At 38.3% G+C, this 19,279-nt stretch overlaps 2 protein-coding genes across 10 annotated transcripts in view; one reads left to right on the forward strand and one right to left on the reverse strand.

Moving 5' to 3' along the window:
- ACVR2A (activin A receptor type 2A) overlaps positions 1-14,964 on the forward strand; it is a 121,537-nt gene extending 106,573 nt beyond the window's left edge. For both annotated transcript variants that reach the window (XM_045032127.1, XM_045032126.1), the window contains exons 8-11: positions 5,216-5,330; positions 6,686-6,824; positions 9,947-10,077; positions 11,070-14,964. In XM_045032127.1, the coding sequence (XP_044888062.1) occupies positions 5,216-5,330; positions 6,686-6,824; positions 9,947-10,077; positions 11,070-11,264 (580 nt within the window). In that variant the 3' untranslated portion in view covers positions 11,265-14,964. The remainder of the gene's footprint in view (positions 1-5,215; positions 5,331-6,685; positions 6,825-9,946; positions 10,078-11,069) is intronic.
- A 3,519-nt stretch (positions 14,965-18,483) lies between these two features.
- Positions 18,484-19,279, reverse strand: part of ORC4 (origin recognition complex subunit 4) — a 47,762-nt gene continuing 46,966 nt past the window's right edge. For all 8 annotated transcript variants that reach the window (XM_045031979.1, XM_045031973.1, XM_045031980.1 and 5 more), the window contains one exon: positions 18,484-18,842. In XM_045031979.1, the coding sequence (XP_044887914.1) occupies positions 18,654-18,842 (189 nt within the window). In that variant the 3' untranslated portion in view covers positions 18,484-18,653. The remainder of the gene's footprint in view (positions 18,843-19,279) is intronic.

Below are 19,279 nucleotides of genomic sequence, written 5' to 3' on the forward strand. Positions count from 1 at the left end.
TTGTAACAAGTGGCGGATTAAGTGAACCACTCTGAAAGCGGTCATATCATCCAAGTTGGACTGAGGCCTGATTGACGTAGAATCATTCCTCCTTGGTAGGAGTTTGTGAGGCTTAAATAGAACTTTTAAGTTGAAGGCGTTGATTGTTTTGGAGAGGAGCTCACCCTCTCCCCTCTGTAGGGAGTTGCAGTATCACTGTAGTGATCACTTATTGGTGAATGAGCTGGGAAGGAGCTTTTTCTTCCGCTCTTTTGGGATTAACAGAATGGCCCTAAAGACTGTGAGCTCTATTCCACACTTCCCCCAAACTTGAGAAATTTAAAAGCATGTAAGCATTCCCCTTGAAGATGGTCTGCGCTCCTTCTCACTCTCCCTCACGCAGCCACCCCCGGATTGTCCTGGGTATCCTCGTCTATTGCAGTGTAAATTAACTGACTTCTCTTAGAAGCAAACTCCCCTACTCTCTATCTGGGGTTTGGCTAACATAAGTTCTGATTCTCTTGTTACTTTGAATTCTGAGGGAAGGAAATCCCTGGAAGTATCTTATTGACTAAGGAACTTATAGATAAGGATCTTACAAATTTAGAACTTGTGAATAGCAGGAGCAATATCTGTGAACCTGTATCATCAGACTTGGTGGATTATGGCCATCTTTCTTTTACTTATTCACAGCTCCCATTGGTTTTCTTTGTTGAAACCTCTTATGGAGGCATTAGTGGGTTTTAAGAGCTCTTTGAATTAAAAATTCTGTTGGGTGGATTATGAGAGGATTGGTCTAACAGGCAAGCTAGATGCCCCCCACTACTAATTCAGATCTGGAGAAGGAAGAACCTAAAGTTATAGATAATTTCTCTCATATTGATGATAGGAATATACAGAGCTTTATTAGTGAGTTAAGGCTAAACTAAGAGAAATTGACACCACCTTTTTGTCATTGTCGTCCTCTTGCTTTATCATACGCAGGATCTCTGAGGTTTCAGAAATCCTGTTTCTTGATTTAAATACTTCCAAGTAGAATTCCCCATCCCTTAGAAATCCTCCAAATATGTCAGTATTGGAAAATGCCAAAAAATTGGCCCTCTGATACTCTATATAAATGGGCCCCGTGTTGATTTGAAGTTTTTTCAGGGGGGATTATATTCAGGCAGACAGCTCCTTACAGATATTGATCTAAATCAGTTATAAATTGATATGGTTCATTTCGTATTTACTATTTAACTCTTAAGTTTATAAGGCACATAGGGCACCTTTATTTTTTAAATGCGCACAAGGTGGGAGATGGAATTTTTTTTTTATTGGTACATGGGTTCTAGAATTTGGAATTTGAGGAAACAGCTAAAGCTCTGAGGTGTCTTCATCTCTAGAGTAGAAAACACCCTTGAGAGAGCCTTGCTCTACAGGACATTCTCAAAAATATAAGGTATAATTTTTTGGATCTACTAGAAGAGTCTGGTTCTTATATTTTCATAAGATAAATATCTCAGGATTTTACATCAACTTTTCCTCAACTACTTTCTAGAAGTTTTTTGTACTATTTATTTAACTGAATCGCCTAAGTTTGACCCTCCAGTCTTTTCTAGTCCCATGAGCTTTACAATTCCCCTTCCCCGAAATAGGGTTGGTTTTTCATGGGAGCCTTGAGATAGACTTCCTTTACATTCAAAATCTCCCACATAGATTACTCTTTAGAATACAGTGGTATTTGGAGATTAATCAAATGCTTATAGTGAGGCTGTTGGGTCTGTTTCTTATGTCTGACTGGATTGTCCAATTTCTTTCCCTTTACCCAGGGAGAGCTTTTGCCAGAACAATTTACATATTTTATCATGGAATTTGTGGTTATAAAAATAAGATGAATGATGTGGAGTTTTTTTAAAATTTTTGGAAACCTTTGAATTGATTTATTTTAACAAGAAACATGGTTAGTGAATCTGAAATCATAATCTTTCTTGGGTTTGAATCCTTTATTCAAGGGAGAAATTGAAGGGGTCATACATCTGGAGTACCTGCAACCTTAGTTTCCTTATGCCTGAAATCCCGGGTTTTACCTTTGGAATCAAATTGTCAGGGCATTCAGGCTGTATTTTAGTTTCCTGATCTCCAAATTATAGTATTAAATATTCTTTTCCCCTCATTCTCCTCCTCTTATTGGAGTAATTGTGGGAGTGCCTGGCTGAGCAAATTGATATAGTTTGTCTAATTTTGGGAGATTTCAATGCTCCAATAGGTCCTCCAACAAACTCAGTATCAGGGGAAGTAAACACTGAGGAGATTTTTGAACTTCCCTCTCAGCTCTAGAGATCAGGTGGTTAACATGCTGGTCAAAAATTAAAGGTTTTGTTATACAAGTTTAATCTGATACCTGTAAATGGAAAAAAAGTGTGGCAGAAAGAGATGGACAGTTAACCTGTATTTCATCAAATGGTTCTAGTAGTATTGATTATATAATTGATCCTCCTTTAGGGATTTATGTAAATTTTCTTGCCCAGATAGTGACTGCCAACCTCTCTATAATTATGAATGATGTGCCCTTTTTGGAGAGAGTTTTTATTTCTGATGGATGATGATGCCTTAATTACTCCCTTTGGAACAATGTGGTTGTAAAAGACTAAAATGGACTCCAACCATTGATGACAAATTATCTAGGAGATTGGAGGACTGATGTTAAATTTTTTCAGAGACATAATTATTAAGTCTGAGGAGAATTCTCAAATTTGTGAATGTCATGAATTGCTGGTCAAGTCCTTACTGCCACATTTCTCTAAACAAGTAGACTTTGGTTATAATTATCCCAGAAATGCTTTCAAAGCTAAGGGCACTTTGGTTTGACGTGGACTGTGTGAAGGAAAAGTCTACTGTTGCACATATAGTTAATAAGATCCCTCTCCTAATTTACTTCAGAAGTTAGTAGCTGCCAGAATAAGAGATTGAGGTTTATTATGTAATGAAAGCCAAAAATATCTGAGATCCTTATGTAACAATTTTGAAGCAGTAGCTAAAGCTGAAAATTATTCCGTGTTTTGGAACATGGTGGCCTCAGGCCTTGGTAGATATACTCCAGATGAGGAACCCCATATTAATGATGAAGCCTGGATAGCACATTCCAACAATTTTTTTTAACCCTAATTCTTCTATAGTTGGTGCAATGAGAAATCCCTTCTTTGATTTATAGGCTCTTAGGCATTTAAGGCCAAAAGGGACCCCTGTGATCATCTGGTCTCACCACTGCACATCACAGGCCATAGAACCTCACCCACCCACTCCTATACTAGACCCCTAATCTCAGACTGAGTTACTAAAGTCCTCAAATCATGATTTGAAGGCTTCAAGCTACAGAGAATCCACTATTTTCTCTAGTTCAAACCAGCCAGTGACCTGTGCTCCATGTTCCAGAGGAAGGCCAAAAAACCAACAAACTTAACAAAAAACCCAGGGTCTCTGCCAATCTGACCTTGAGGGGAAAATTCCTTCCCAACTTCAAATAAGCCCTGAGAGTGTGGACAAGATCTATCAGCCAGACACCTGGGAGAGAATTGACTGTAGTGACTCAGGGCCCTGCCTGTCTAGTGTCCCATCTTTGGCTGCTGGAGATGGGCCATGTACCATTGGAGGCAATCTCTTCATACCATCCCCTCCATAAACTTATCACTCTGTCCTTCAGTAAAGCACAATTAAATCCAGTCATTTATTTTTAGCCCAACAATGGAAAAAAGTCCAGGGGAAGACTTTTTTTCCCCTGCTGAAGTTATTCAGGATACTCTTGATTGGTAATCTCCAGTCTTGGCTAAATTATTTACTGTCATTAATCATCTTGGATGGATTCCAGCTGGGTGGAAGTCTAGTATTATAGTTCCTATTTTTTAAAAAGAGGACAAAGAATCCTGCTTCATTCACTCTATTAGTCTGTTAGATGGGGCAAGGAAAACTTACTCCAGATTCTTACTATCTAAAGTTGAAATGGGCTTCAGAGGCTAATTTACTATATAAAAAAAAATTGGAGATATACCAATCTCCTAGAACTGGAAGGGACCTTGAAAGGTCATTGAGTCCAGCCCCCTGCCTTCACTAGCAGGACCAGTTTTTGCCCCAGATCCCTAAGTGGCCTCCTCAAGGATTGAACTCACAACCCTGGCTTTAGCAGGCCAATGCTCAAACCACTGAGCTATCCCTCCCCCCTTTAGGGTGGATAGAGCCACAATTGATTATTTTTCTTACATGATTTATAAATATACTGTGGTTAAGGGGTACTAAATTATATGCTGCTTTCATAGATTTAAAGATGGCATTTGAGTCTATTAACTGAGACAAACTTTGGGTGAAATTAAGGAGGATAGGTACCAATCTAAGACTGTGATATATTTTGGAGGTTCTACACCAGAGCAATATGGGGTAGGAACTCCTGTTCTTATTGGAGTATGCCAGAGATGCCATATAGCACCTTTTCTTTAAATGAAAGTGTTAATAGTATGGTAGATGTTTTTAAAGAAGAGCATTTCTCTACACCACACATTACGGGTAGATCTGTCTTGGTGTTATGTGCCTATTACATGAGTTTGTGATAAAACCATCAAAGGCCTGTGCCGATTACCTCGTTTTTCCTTTTTGTAATTCTCCAGACCTAGTTTTCAATAAGATGAAGGTCATGATTTTTTGGGAAGAACCCTCTGAAAATTGAGTGGAAGATAGAACAAGAATTTTCTTTTACTTATTTGGGCTATTGGTTCCCTTATCAGAAAAACTTTAAAGGCCTTTATCTCTGCTCAAGGGGTTCTCTCCTTTTCCCATTCATGTGGCAGGAATAGGCTGAATTTGAAGCACAATTCCATTTTTAAAAGTCAGTGACCAGTAAGTACATTCTGTCCTGTTTATACTGATACTTCTACATCAGATTTACTTATTTTACAAATAAGGTTTTCTTAAACCAGAAAGACAATAAATTCATAATTAAAGAATGTACTATACTCCGTTTTTTAATTTATCACTTTTAAAAATATTTAAACAGCATGATTTTAAGGATGGACTGCCACACTTAACATTGTCTCTTAACTTTTATCATCCCTTTAATGCTGTTTAAATATACTCTTAGACCTTAATTATGTTTTCAAATTATTATGCATCTGCAAGATCCTTTGTTTTGTTACATTAATACTTTTATTCTTAGACCTTTTAGATGTTGTATAATCTGGGTAATTTTTTCCCCCCCCTTAATTTGAAGGGACATCAAAAGCAAGAATGTGCTGTTGAAAAACAACCTTACAGCTTGTATTGCTGATTTTGGTCTAGCTTTAAAGTTTGAGGCTGGAAAGTCTGCAGGTGACACACATGGACAGGTAATTGATTTACATAAAAATTAGATACTAACAATGCTTATATTTAAGTTTGTAGCTTGGAAGGTATTTATTTACAAGGTGGTCACACACTTGGCTGCATCTGTAGGCTGAGCTTATTGCACAAATGAGCTCTTTGCATCTCTCCAACACCTCCCCCACTTTGTGTGCCACCTACCCATCCTGAGCTCTTTGCATCTCTCCAACACCTCCCCCACTTTGTGTGCCACCTACCCATCCCCCTCTAAGTCTGGGATACCCTGCAACTCCCCCAATATCCTCCCATCCAGGTATGTGTGTCCTCCATTCCAGGGTCCCCCATTCTCTCTGCCATGCTGGAGGCTTTATCTGTCCCCCATACTTGCACCCCATGTCAGGATCCCTCATTCCTCTTCCTGTGCTGGGGGGCTGAGCACTTCCTTCTGGAAGGCATTAATGGTGCCATCAACCATAGACAATTAGAAGTCCTTAAGCTATGGTTTTGCTAAACAGATGGCAGAGGCTTCATATGTGTGCCCCCTTTTGATTTTCTAGTTTCCCCTACAATTAGTAGGATTCCAGCTATTGATGCATAGAATGTTAACTGAAATTTTGAAATGGATCAGATACCTTTTGAACACTGTATTATGTTACAGGCACAGAAATGCCCTCATGTTGTGTTTAAGGCCTTCACAATCTCAGCCAATTAAAACTCATGACAGAAGTATTGTGGAAAGGACTTAAGTTGTGAATGGTGCCTTGTCTTGGCCCTTTGTACTAAATGAATTTTAACCGGAAGAAATGTAGCTTTCTTCTAGGTCTAATTCAGTAAATTACTTGATGTGATGTTTCAATTTCATAGTTGATCATGGCCAACTAATATAATTCTATCTGAAGATCTTCCTTTCTTCAGTGTCAACTGCCTTGGAGGATTTACTTACAGGAATCTGTGTGTAACACCTTTAATATTAATAGCGGAGGAAATGATGGTCTTCCAGCAACCAGGAAGAAAATAAGATACAGGGGAGGGGAGGAAAAGACCAGGTCTGCTGAAGGAAAATTAATGTTAAATTATTTATAAATATACATGCAGACTTTTATGCATTCTGGAAATCCACTGTGGGGGCCCAAACTGTCAAGGTATTGAGCATCCTTAACCTCTCAACTCTAAGGGAGTTGAGGGCATGCAGCACCTTGCTGGACTGAGTCCAAAGTAAAGGCAGTGACTACAACTTTTTTTTTTGGTTTGGTTTGGGTTTTTTTGTTTAAACGGGGGGTGAGGGAGAGAGAATTGTACAGTAAGGTCAATCTGTCTTTTTGCTTATCTTGAAATAAACAATTTAGTGCAGTAACACTTTATGCTTGAATATCTTTAAAAGGTTGGTACACGAAGGTATATGGCTCCAGAAGTATTAGAAGGTGCGATAAACTTCCAAAGGGATGCATTTCTGAGAATAGATATGTATGCCATGGGATTAGTCCTGTGGGAACTGGCATCCCGATGTACTGCGTCAGATGGTAAGCAAAATGTTTAATTTATAAAAATACATAGTTGATACCGCAGTATTTAAAACTTTGAATCTGCTCAGGGGTTAGGGGGAAGCGGGAGTTGTGTGTATGTCTTTTGTTGTCTTTTTTTTTTTTCTTTTCTTTTTTCTTTTAAGCTCTGAATTTCCCAGGCTTAAAATGGTTGCTTTTGTAGGATACATGCAACATCCCTGTAATATGTATTACCCTAAATTACTTATATGTATCTCAGTCTTAATAAATCCTTTTAACATATCTTTTGTCTGAATTTCTTTTTTTAAAGCATACATGAACCCTAAACAATAAATTCAAAGAGAATCTCCCATGTGATATTTCTAATAAATCACAGTACTCTCCGGCTATTTTATATCCCTTAGCAGGGGCATAAAGCAGCCAGATCATGCTGGCTAGTTAAACGGGGGTTTACAGCTGCTTTATATTGCCAGACCAGCACAAAGCAGCTGCTGAACACCGCAGTTTCCCCCTCACTCCTGTTCCCTACCTTTCCTTGTGCACACACGTTCCCCCTCCCTCTTGTCTTCTCCACAGTCCATTGTGTACAAATTCTAACTTTTTCCCTCCTGCACCCTTCTGTTCCTCTGTGCACACTTTGTGCTGGCTCTTGCACCATTTTGTCCTCTGACTAGGTAAGGGGCAACAAGTGGTTTTTGTAAAGAAAAATATTTAGGATTAAATTTAACCTTTTTGTTTGTTTTCCATAATGGAAAGCTTGTCCCTCCAGTGTACACTGGTGCATGAAATTTTCTTCAGAGAAACTTATGAAGAATTGCCCTCTCCAAATGGCCACTGCCTGTTTTATTGAAAATAGGAATGAAGCCAAGCTCCTTGCAAGGAAGATGGTATTCCCTTAATGCTGTCAGGAGTCAGAGGGGAACATTGAGGAGCAGATGAATGGCAATAAGAGACAGCAGCTATTTTTGAAGAGGGCAGTTCTTCTTGTAACTCCTTGAAAATTATCCTTCAGCTTAACCTGAAGCAGGAACTTGCAGTTATGAAGAGAAACACCAAAAAGTGTCCATTGAATCTTTTTTTTTTTTTTCAAATGTAACTTATCCAGAAGATTTGAGCAAGTTTTAATTATATGGGAAGTTTGAAGAGTCAGTGTTCTTCTATTAAGATATTAGGGGAACAAAATAAAGGTCTGACATAGGGTGCCAAATTTCTTAACCTATTTTTTAAATTAATTTTAATTCATAAACTAACCAATGTACTTCTGAATTCTCACAAAATTCATTGTTTACTCAGTAAGTGATGTAACTTTGGAGAGGAAAGGGTGTAATTTTCATATGTAGCAGAGAATTCCTGCTCTTGCGTGCAAAATTTCTCAGCCTTTATTATGGAGTCAATAGGTGCTTCCTTAATTTAAGTTAGAATTCCTCCTAACCACTGTCTATTCATCTATCTGTCCATTCTTCATATATTGTAAGAACTTTGAGCCAGAGAAACTTCTTTCTCGTGTGCAGGATGCTTTCCAGACAGATATTTGTTTTATGGTAGTACCCAGTTAATCTTTTTTTTCTAAAAATTCATCAGAAGTGACTTCAAAACAAATCATGCACCCTAGGATGGAGCATGCTTAATCATTGCATTGCATGCACAGTCTAATCAAATGTAAGAGTTGAGGGACTGGAGCATTCTCGGTACAGACAGTGTTCAGAGAATTTACTAACCAGATTCTAAGTCTCGATTATTTGGATAAATAAAAGTTTTGTTGTTTTTTGTTTTTTTAAAAGATGAGCAGAAAGTATATTCCTGAAAGCATGGCTATCCTTTCTCTCTCACCCCCCCCCCCCAGGTCAAATATCAAGACGCTGTTCCAAAGGAAAACGTATTTTTTTCTAATCTTGTTCTCAGAAATGGCTAACCCGTTTTTGCTGAAATTTTCCTCAAAAAATTTAGCCAGAGACAGACACTTGATATAGACAAATTCAGCCTGAATGATATAAATTTGGCAAAGTTATAAGTTGAGTTGTTCAGGCAATTTTTTGACACAATGCTTTGTCAAAGAATGCAGCTTTTTCCAAACCAAAACTTTTAAGAGAAAAAAGTGGGTTTCAACAAAATTTTCACCTTGAAGACATTTTTGAAAAATAAGTTTCAAAATTCTTTATCTTTTGATGTTTTCTAAAGAATTCCAGTTTTGGGGTTCAATATAACTTTATTTCAAAATTTAAGCTAATCATTATTTTAAGTTAATCAGAATGGGTTTTATAATTTTGTAATCTTTCAAACTTTTTGATGGACTCAGACCAGGATGGTAGGGTTTTTGTTGTTTTGCTTTTTGGTTTGTGAAAATTTGTGATTATGATTTTGTCAGTATTTGGAACAGGAAATTTTTTTCGACAGCTTGAAAATTAGGACTAGAAAACTATTTCATTTTTAGCAGCATAAGTAAATGGAAACAAGGTCTTAAAATGGGAAGTGTTGGTCAACCCTAACTGTAGGCATTGCTACTTGTACTCCGTGTAATGCCAAGTTCATTTGTATACTGCAAACTTCTACTGCCATACCTATGTTAGTTATGTGTGTGAAAAGGTATGATCCCTGACCGACAGTTGTGCTTCCAAAAGTCCCTAGGGTAGACCTAGCTACACTGGTAAGCATGCCCTTGTTTCATTGTGGGAGGGAAGAGGATAGACTAGAATAGGCTCCATATAAGCTGCGTCCACACTAGAAACACTTTGCTGGTATAGTGTACCTGCCAAATGCTCGTAGTCTAGGCTCTGAATTTTGGTGGTGGGCCTACAGAGGTTGCATTACAACTTGTTTTTGCACCTTTCTTTATTCTGAGCTTTCGTTGTCACTGTTCTTTTTTTCCTGGATATCTTTTTACAATCTAGTTGCCCTTTGCTGTCAGCTTGAAGGGGATAAGTTACTATTAATGTAACTTAATGAGTTGAAGGGTAGGTTTTTTTAAGAACATGGCCACCCTCTTGATATGTAGTCTAGCATCCATTGCTTCTCACTTTGGCATCATACGAGTTTTTCATGGCACTAGTGAGTAAATGGCTGTACAATATTTTGACATACTTATTAAATTTGTGGTGTACCAATTGTCTGAAAAGCAAAATTTATTTTATTCTTAAATATAGGACCAGTGGATGAGTACATGTTGCCATTTGAAGAGGAAATTGGCCAGCATCCATCCCTTGAAGACATGCAGGAAGTTGTAGTGCACAAAAAGAAGAGGCCTGTTTTAAGAGAGTGCTGGCAGAAACATGCTGTAAGTAGTAAAATAACCAAGTTCTGAAAGTATTATTGTGCTGTAGCAGGGTGGACCCCTGCTCCTGCCCTGAAGGGATTAAAAACAGCCCTGGGAAGGGGCTGTGGCTTGAGAAAGCAGCCTTTAGGCTGGGCTGATTGGGGAAGTGGCTGCAGCTGGGGCCATGCCCCAAACTGAGCCCAGGGCCTCATAAGGCGGCCAGGGAAGCTAGAAGCCCAGGCAGTCTCTCTCTTGTCTAGCTCCCTGCAGCCAGGCCCATCTCCCTCTAGAGCTAGAGGTACCTGAGTGGAGCAGGGCTGGGGAAAGGCTGGGGAGCTCCAGCCTGGAAAGCCCCAGGCTGCAGCCTAGCTATAGGCCAAAAGGTACTGGGGGTTGCAGGGGGCAACCCAGGGGTAGGCCAAGGCAGCAGGTCCAAACCCCCTTTGCCGATGATGAGTGGTGGATACTGCAGTCTGCCCCAGTGAACGGGGGCTAGATGGAGACTGGGCAGTAGCCAACACTGAGGCAAAGTGGGGATAGTGGGATGGGGGTTCCCCTGGGGGGGGAGACCCAGTTAAAGGGGCACGGGGGCAAGTAGCTGGAAGGCGGATCACTGGCCTGCAGAGGGCGCTCGGGAGCTGGAACCGAGCTAATTCCTGTCCTGTTACAGTGCTTTAACTGTAAAACTTGCATGAAATTATATTTAATTCTTATCTGTGGACATTTTTCTTCTGATACAGTATTTTTATATAATTAGCTCTGCTGAAAAATTAAAACTGTATACTAAGATTTATTGAGCATGGACAAATCAACATATTTTGCCTATCTTCATTCTGAATCAGTTGAACTGATTTAGCTGAAACTTCCCCCCTCCCCCCCCCAAAAAAAATCTGCGGCAGACAACTGGCATCAAAAATTTCAGCTTGAGTGGTTTAACTGAAAACAGGGCCTTATAATGAAGGTATAAGACAACTCAGTTACCAGCTCCACTTGTATATTACTTTTTCTTTTAGGGAATGGCAATGCTCTGTGAAACAATAGAAGAATGTTGGGATCATGATGCAGAAGCCAGGTTATCAGCTGGTTGCGTAGAAGAACGGATTATTCAGATGCAAAGACTGACTAACATTATAACAACAGAGGACATTGTGACAGTGGTCACAATGGTGACAAATGTTGACTTTCCTCCCAAAGAATCCAGTCTATGATAGTTGCACTGGTTATGCATTCTGACCAACAGGACTCTGAACTGGAGCTGCTAAAGCTAATGAGACTGCTTACGGTTGTTACTTTCTGTGTGAAATGAGGAATGGTAAGTTTTTTGGGAATGTCAATAAGGAGACTTTTTTTCCAAACATGAATACATGAGACTTTACTGCATTCCCGTCCTGAAGGACATTGACCTGAGAAGTGGCAAAATATTGTTAAGGAACTTAAATGAAGAATATGGACCTATCCGGGCTAATCAAGTGTTTTAAAAACTGACATCAGATTTCTTAATATCTGTCAGAAGAGACTAATTCCTTAAATGAACTACTGCTATTTTTTTTAAATCAAACATTTCATTTCAGATTTAAAAAAAGGGTAACTTGTTTTTATTGCATTTGCTGTTGTGTTTATATAAATGACTATTGTAATGGCAATATGACACAGCTTGTGAATGTTTAGTGTGCTGCTGTTATATGTACATAAACAAAAGTAATCAAGTGGGATATAGCAAAGAGGCTTCCAAGCATTACTTTAACCTCCCTCAACAAGGTATACCTCAGTTCCACGTCTGCTAAATTATGAGATTGACAACACTAACAATTTGAATAATAAATTGATCCATGTTTTGTAAATGCTGTATTACAAATTCACTTATTTAAAAAAGGGTAAGCTATGCTTCATGCCAAGAGTAAATGGCCATTCCTAAAGCAGTGTTTTTAGCCCTTTCTTGTGCTAGCTTGTGTATAAAAAGTGCTGGGTTTGAAACAAAACTTTCTTCCTGTTTTAGTTTAAAGCTTTTATCTCACATTCAGTTCCCAAAATATTGCATACATTTTATTTTTACTAAATACTATTTAGGTTTGCTGTGTCTGAGGAATATTTGAGCATGACTTTGTTTTTTTAATTTTATGTGAGCTATGACACTGGAAAGCTCTTAATTCTTATTCTTTCTAAAGAAGGCTTTTTCCTATTTATGTAAAAAGTTCTGCATAGAGTACTTTGTTTCACTAACAGTATGCAGTGTGTTCTGTATCACTGTTTCAGGATCACCTCAGGAAGCTTAATTACCCGGAACTCCTCTCTCTCTCTGCTTTGAGATTTGCAACTTCTCTACACTTAAGCTTGCTGCCATCTTGTCAGAGTGATATTTGATGTCTGTGATGCAAAGGTTCATCCTGGAGTCATGTTAAAAATGATAGCCACAGACTTCCGATGTAACTGCTAAAAATATTCAGGGATAACTTTAGTTGTTATGCTATAATTTCAAATATGCAATGACTATTTAGAGGTAACGAATACCAACATAGGTAGCACAGTCTAGCAAAAAATAATAAAATTGCTTTCACAGCTGACTCCAACATTATTTTAGGGTTTAGGAGATCATGCCTTATATACTATGTAACGTAAAAAACCTGAATTGACTGTAGGTGCCAAAGTGCTTTTCAAAATTAATATTACACTAGTTATTTGATCCTTTACATTTATACAGATCAAAGTAAAAAAAACAAACTTTCTAAAGTACTCAAGTACCGAACCAACAATAGCCAGTATTATGCTATGTATTTTATCAGGTCTTTTTTTTTAAATCATGCATTAGATTTTTAAGGAAGTTTTTAATGTCACAATCAGGAGCTCACTGTGAATGTTATCTTTAAACAGTTATTTGTAAAAACCACAGAATACACTCAATTTTACATATAATATGCACTTAATCTCTGGGAACAATAAAATTATTTATAAACAAGACCTAGGTCACGGTATTCTAAGCAGGGAGGGGGAAGAAGGATAATAGCAACGTTGTTCATGCATAACATACCACTCAATACTGTTCTGCTTGCTGTTTTTCACTCTTATTCCTAGGGTTTCATGGTAGCCATAAGAATCCCTGCTTTAATGGGTTATTGGTACTAGTAGGGCAACTTGCTCGTTTTGTTTATAAAACAAACTACTCATGCACCCATTTTCTTGATCTGGATTTTCATTTTGCTTCCACCTTCAGTGCAGGGATACATTATCTTAAACGTACATCAAGTGATCATGGCTAAAGAGATATGAACAAAACCAGTCATACTTTTACTGCAAAAACTTGTATTGTTCTCTGAAGTTTAAACCCCAACACTGGCAAAAGTAGGAGGAACAGCATGGATGATATAAGGATCAGTTATTCAAGATTCAATGCAGAAGTCATACCTAGCTACGGACACATGTCAGTATGAGCCTTGCATGCTCCATGCATGGTCCTTGAACTTTTACTGGAATGGGCCCTGGTGGCCAGGCTGTTTGGGGGCTCCTTTGGTGTTGCTAGTGCACTTTGTGTTTGCAAGTGATGTAGGTGAATCACAAAGCCTGAAATTGAATATTTATTTTCATAGAAATTCCCACAGGTGTGAATATTGTACTAACTGTATTTTCTGATTTTTTTTCTTGTTTAAACAGCATAGTATAGTATCACACTGATAAGGATGTTCATGGTAAAAGTGTTTTTATAATTGGTGAAATAACTAAACTTTGGTGAGCTGTTCTTATACATAAGACTTCTGTTTTGCAGGGCATTTTAACCTGTGTGTGTTCCACTTATAGTACAGTAAAATATAGATGTGTAAGTTAAAATGCTTGAGCCAGACTCATGGATGAGGATAAAAATGAATAAGAACTAAACTAGTGAAAATATTCTGGCATTACTTACTAGCAGAAGTAGTGACCGTTGTCCCTCTTTGTACTTGCAGCATGTGTGGTGGTGTATATGTACATGTATGGTCTATTCCAGTGATTCACCTTGTATTTTGGCTTGTGAAGAAAAGTCAGTCTCTTGGCTCTCACTTCCAACTTGTTGGCTTTGCCTGTCTATTTAAATGATTGCTGTATAACTGCCACAGGACTGATAGATTAGCCAGTTTTTGGCTTTACTGGAAGTCCAAGCCCTGCATTTTTTAGTTTGTGTTAGCTACTAGGACATTTTTATATCACATGATGCATGACTACTCTTTGTACACCTACTACTACATGTACCTTAGCATTTCAGAAGAAACTGTGTCTCAATTGTTGGCGTTCCTGAACTAGCACTGTCATTCATGGTGACGTTCTGAAACTATAAATCAGGATTGAAATTCACCACTTTGTATCTATTTGAAATAGCAAAATTCATGTAGCTTTTAAAGAGTCTTGGAATTCCAGCTAAAATGTAAGCAGAAACAGGAGTGAGTATTTCTTGTTCATACTAGGTTTCAACAGCATTGCTGATTATAGTTTAACAAGTGGGATTACCAGTTGGACTGATCTTTTTCCAATTTCTCTTTTTAACTTCTAATGCATTTATTTTTATTAGGAACATCTGGTACAAAGTGCAGAAAGCTATATGCAGGTTTATGGGCAAAATGATACAAGTAGCATCCTTGATGGAACATCATTTACCTCAGATATTCAACCAGCAGTACTTTTTTTTTAAAGCAGTCTCAGTTCATATATTTGTTACCTCTCAAGATATTGGTAAGCAATTATTTTAGCTTTACTCTCTGTATTTATCTGTTTGGGGCACAGGTTGTTGTACTACTGTCAGATTATACTTGCTATTTTTCTGCAAGTATCAAAAACAAAAACCCCAGCCCAGGATAAAAGTGATTGTTAAATATTGTACAAATAAAAATGTATGCTCTTTCTGCCCCTACCCCAAAAGTTAAATAAAAAAAAATGACTACTGTATGACTTGCATATGCCTTTTTTCAACTTTTCGTATCTTCTCTAGGAAAAAATAAATCTAGGTAATATTTTGTGTTGACACTTCACCTTCAGAAACCTTACGGCTTGAAAAGGTTAAAAAGGAAGGAAAACCCCTTCCCCCTTTTTCGCAACATTTACAGCATTACAGTGGAGAAATGGAGCAGAGGCAGACCCTTATCTCTAGCATTTCTGACATAAAAGGTGATCATTCCCTTGCATTAGTTACCATCCTTTCCTGACAGGAAGGTCAAGGGAGAATTGTGAAGTGAATTCTATCAGGATATTTGTTAACCAGACTGCTGCAGAAGACTGCTAGGCATTTTTTTCCCCATGAGTAAGAGCTGAGTTTCAGAACTGAACCCAAATGTTGTATACAAGTGAAGAGCACAAGTCCTAGGATGCTAGGTCAGCAGAAAGTAGGTAATACCTTTTACTACAGTTGCTTTTGATATTCTTTGATATCCCCTTCTATCCACAAATTTGGATTTTACTGCCCCTCCTTAGCTAGGCAGCAACAACAACAAAATAGCACCAAAACTGTTCATTTTTTGATCCCTGTGGATTTGTTTGGAGACAACTTCTAGTATGGCACTCCTGCGTCAGCCTCAACCACAGAAAAACTGCTAGAAAAGGTAAGTAAGTGTCTTATGTACCACTAGTCCAGGGGTTGCCAACCTTTGAGAAGTGGTGTGCTGAGTCTTCATTTATTCACTCTAATTTAAGGTTGTGTGCCAGTAATACATTAATGTTTTTAGAAAGTCTTTCTATAAGTCTATAATATATAATTAAATTATTGTTAAACATAAAGCAAATAAGGTTTTTAAAATGTTTAAGCAGCTTAATTTAAAATTAAATTAAAATGCAGAGCCCCCTGGACCGGTGGCCAGGATCTGGGCAGCTGAGTGCCACTGAAAATCAGCTTGCATGCTGCATTTGGCACATGTGCCATAGGTTGCCTACCCCTGCACTAGTCTATTGTTTATCACCATTTCCCTTTTCTGGCAACTTCATGTGAAGGCCAGGTGCACCAGCTCTTTTGCTTTTATCAGATTATCAGATTCCTACTCCTACTTGATAGAAAATTGCAGAGCTGGTAACTTGTAGGAGTGATGGTGTACTACAGCCAGTGGTGGAGCGGCCCTGTGATTATGATACTGGAAAGAGTTGCATCTCTCTTTCTGGAAGTACTATCATCTGTAACTTCCGTAGCTATTCTTTAGAAAGGCGTTCAGCCCACAGAGAAATTGAAGCTCATTATAAGGGAATAACCACTCAATTAAAAATTTTCAGTTTGAACAACAGTTATCCATTCTAACTGAAGTTAAATCATCATTCTGGTAGTTACTGGAGTATTCTTGCTATCTATAAACTAAGTAAACTGTCTCCAAGGCTCTAGCCTCCTAATTATAGGTTTAAAGAATATGGCTCTGTTTAGTAACTTGAGTTGGGATAGGAGTCAAAGGTATTATGTAAATTGCATGGTTGCAGGCTTGTTGTAGTTAGATCCAAACAGAACACTGTACAGGTCAGCTTTTGTCTGAAAATGCCAAATGTGAGATCAAATCAAGCCCCAAGTCTCACTGATTTTGCAGTCTTAAATCTAGCACTGAATGTCTTCCTCCTCCCTTCCCCTCCCCCCAATGCTTGGGGCTTTTTGAGGTGAATTCCAGTGTCATTCCACCAACAGACCAGTGGGAACTATTTCTACTCAAATGGATAAGAGATTCAAAAGGTAAAGATGCTTTGACTATTCCTCCTTACACCTGATTTCCAGTTGAAAACTTCCAAAGCTGAACATTTTGAAATGACATAACTGTGAAGGTTTCAGAGTAGCAGCTGTGTTAGTCTGTATCTGCAAAAAGAACAGGAGTACTTGTGGCACCTTAAAGACTAACAAATATCTCCTGTCTGTGTTCCATTCTATGCATCCGAAGAAGTGAGCTGTAGCTCATGCTAAAATAAATGTTAATCTTTAAGGTGCCACAGTGTTATAAGAACAGTGTTCTTATAACACTGAAGGGATTTCATGGGTCTCTGCAAGATCCAAGCCCTTCCACTGTAGCAGCGCTGCAACTTTTCAAGTGTTGCTATTGTACACACATTAGTTTGGGGGCTTTTGGTTTTCCAATAAAACCTCTTTCTTAGCCAGCCTTGTGTCAAATACACATTGTCTCCTTTAAAACATACTTTCTGCACATAGAAAATTTATTTTTAAAATTTGGCATTGTCAAAGGTAGTCACCAGCATAGCACTGGGGAGCAAAGGCCCTGCAGCCACCTTCCCCCACAGACTGAGCATTGAGATTGCACCAGACCCTGCACCACTGAAAGGGCTGGGTCTGCCCCACAAAGATGGGGCCCTAACCCTCCATGCCAGGCATACCAGCAGGTGTGGGGGTATCTGGATGCACAGGGACTTGCCTGGGGGTTCTAGATGGGGGGGGGGAAGGGGAGAAGGAATGAGGTAGCTGTGGCTCAACTAGGGACTCTAGGTGCCTGTAGATCCTTGAGATGTATAGAATCTCTACTTTTCTTAAAGTTGATGGCCCTTAATTCTTGCAAAAGGACTCATGCCAGCTGCTACTATTGCTATTTCTTCTATTAGTTGGGATTTATGCCAGAGTTTATAAACTAGCCAGCTCTTGGACTGTACCGATTTTCAAAGTGGAAGAAATTCTTCAGATAATGGCCTTTTCTAGCTAGAATTAGCAATCACAAGCAATAGCTGTAAATCATACACAGTGGTCATAATGTAGTGCTGGACAAGGGATAAGGAATACTATTTCCATTACCATCCCTTCTCTGGCAGTAGCAGGTGTGAGATACAGAATCACCTTAACAGATTTGTTTGAAACTAGACTTCACCATCCCTGTTTTTTATATTAAGTAAGGAGTGCATACCAAGTCATACTCTAACATTAATGGGAGCTATTGTGGATTGATACTTGAAACAACTGACTGTCTGACCAACAAGCAGCCTGCTTCTCTAGAAGGTAGACAGCTAACTTTATCCATCATTTCCATTTTCACTAACAGCCTGGCACCAAAGTTTTCTTAAGTTCTAGGTCAAATCAGCTTATTTTTCTACCTCAGTGGAAAGGAAGACAGTCCTTACTAGCCTGTGATTCCCTCTGTAAAGTCCTTTTACATCTGAGAAATTCCATCAATCTGTCCCTCTTAAGCACAAGTATCATAGTAATAGGATGTACAATCATTCTTATGTTGTTGAGCTGATAAAGGGATTTAAAATATTTTAGGGAAAATAACTTCAAATTTTATTCAACTCAAAATTAGGATTAACATGTTAGTCAAAACTGGGTTTCTTTCCTGTAGTTTACCCAAAAATCCTGCTCAGTGTTAGCCAAACATCTGAACAACAGATTCCTAAAGAAAACTTAAATCCACCTGAACTATGGCAGTGATTGTTTAATTGAAGACTGGAAAGAGTGTTTTAATTTGACTGGTGTTTAGATTCCCTGAACTAATTACCAAGGCACTGTAATAACATTCATTGTTTATTTTCAATATCATGGAACACTTCAGAAAAGTACATCATATTTAAAAAACATGCTTTAACTTCAAGTGAATGATTCAGTATTCCACTGAAATTATGTGAAGTACAACCAATTTATTATATTTCAACTTAATGTGGTTTTATAAGCTTCAGAAAGTTCACAACCAACTCAATGAGGATGTTGCCCACTGTTTCACATCTGTTGGGCAGTTTGGGTATACCTGCAAAGCATCCATTATTTGATTATTGTCCAAAAGTAGCTTCATTAGTACATATTCTCTCTGAGCACGCACAGGCAGTCCTTCTATTGGTTTTATTAACTCTAGTTGTAGCAAGTGTTCAAAAGCCTAAAAAGAAAAGACCAAACAGTTAAACATTTTCCAGACTACAACCATTCTGAATAGCCCACATATTACAGAAGTATCAACAACTATAGACAAATACAGTTGCTTATACTCATTTCAGTTACTCAGTATATCAAGCCCAGAAAACTTAAATGCCCTGGTTCTTGCGAAAACTAAGTTGGATTTTTTAAAAAATCTGAGCAAGATCCACTAAGGGTATTCTAGAAAGTTCAATATGTTCCTATCAAATTTTATACATGCAACTCACTGGTTGAATGGATTTCATTCAAACTTGACTTTCTTTCCAGATCTCCAAAGGATCAATACAAGCTTGAAAAAAAGTGGTTTACTAGTTTTGAACATGTCATGTTTGCACTACCTCATCACAGTAAGTACAGTATATAGCCTTTGGTCAATGTTTGGAGAATCATTTAACTTAT

Source organism: Mauremys mutica, chromosome 10 (genome assembly GCF_020497125.1).
Source record: "Mauremys mutica isolate MM-2020 ecotype Southern chromosome 10, ASM2049712v1, whole genome shotgun sequence".
Classification (NCBI taxonomy): Eukaryota; Metazoa; Chordata; order Testudines; family Geoemydidae; genus Mauremys; species Mauremys mutica.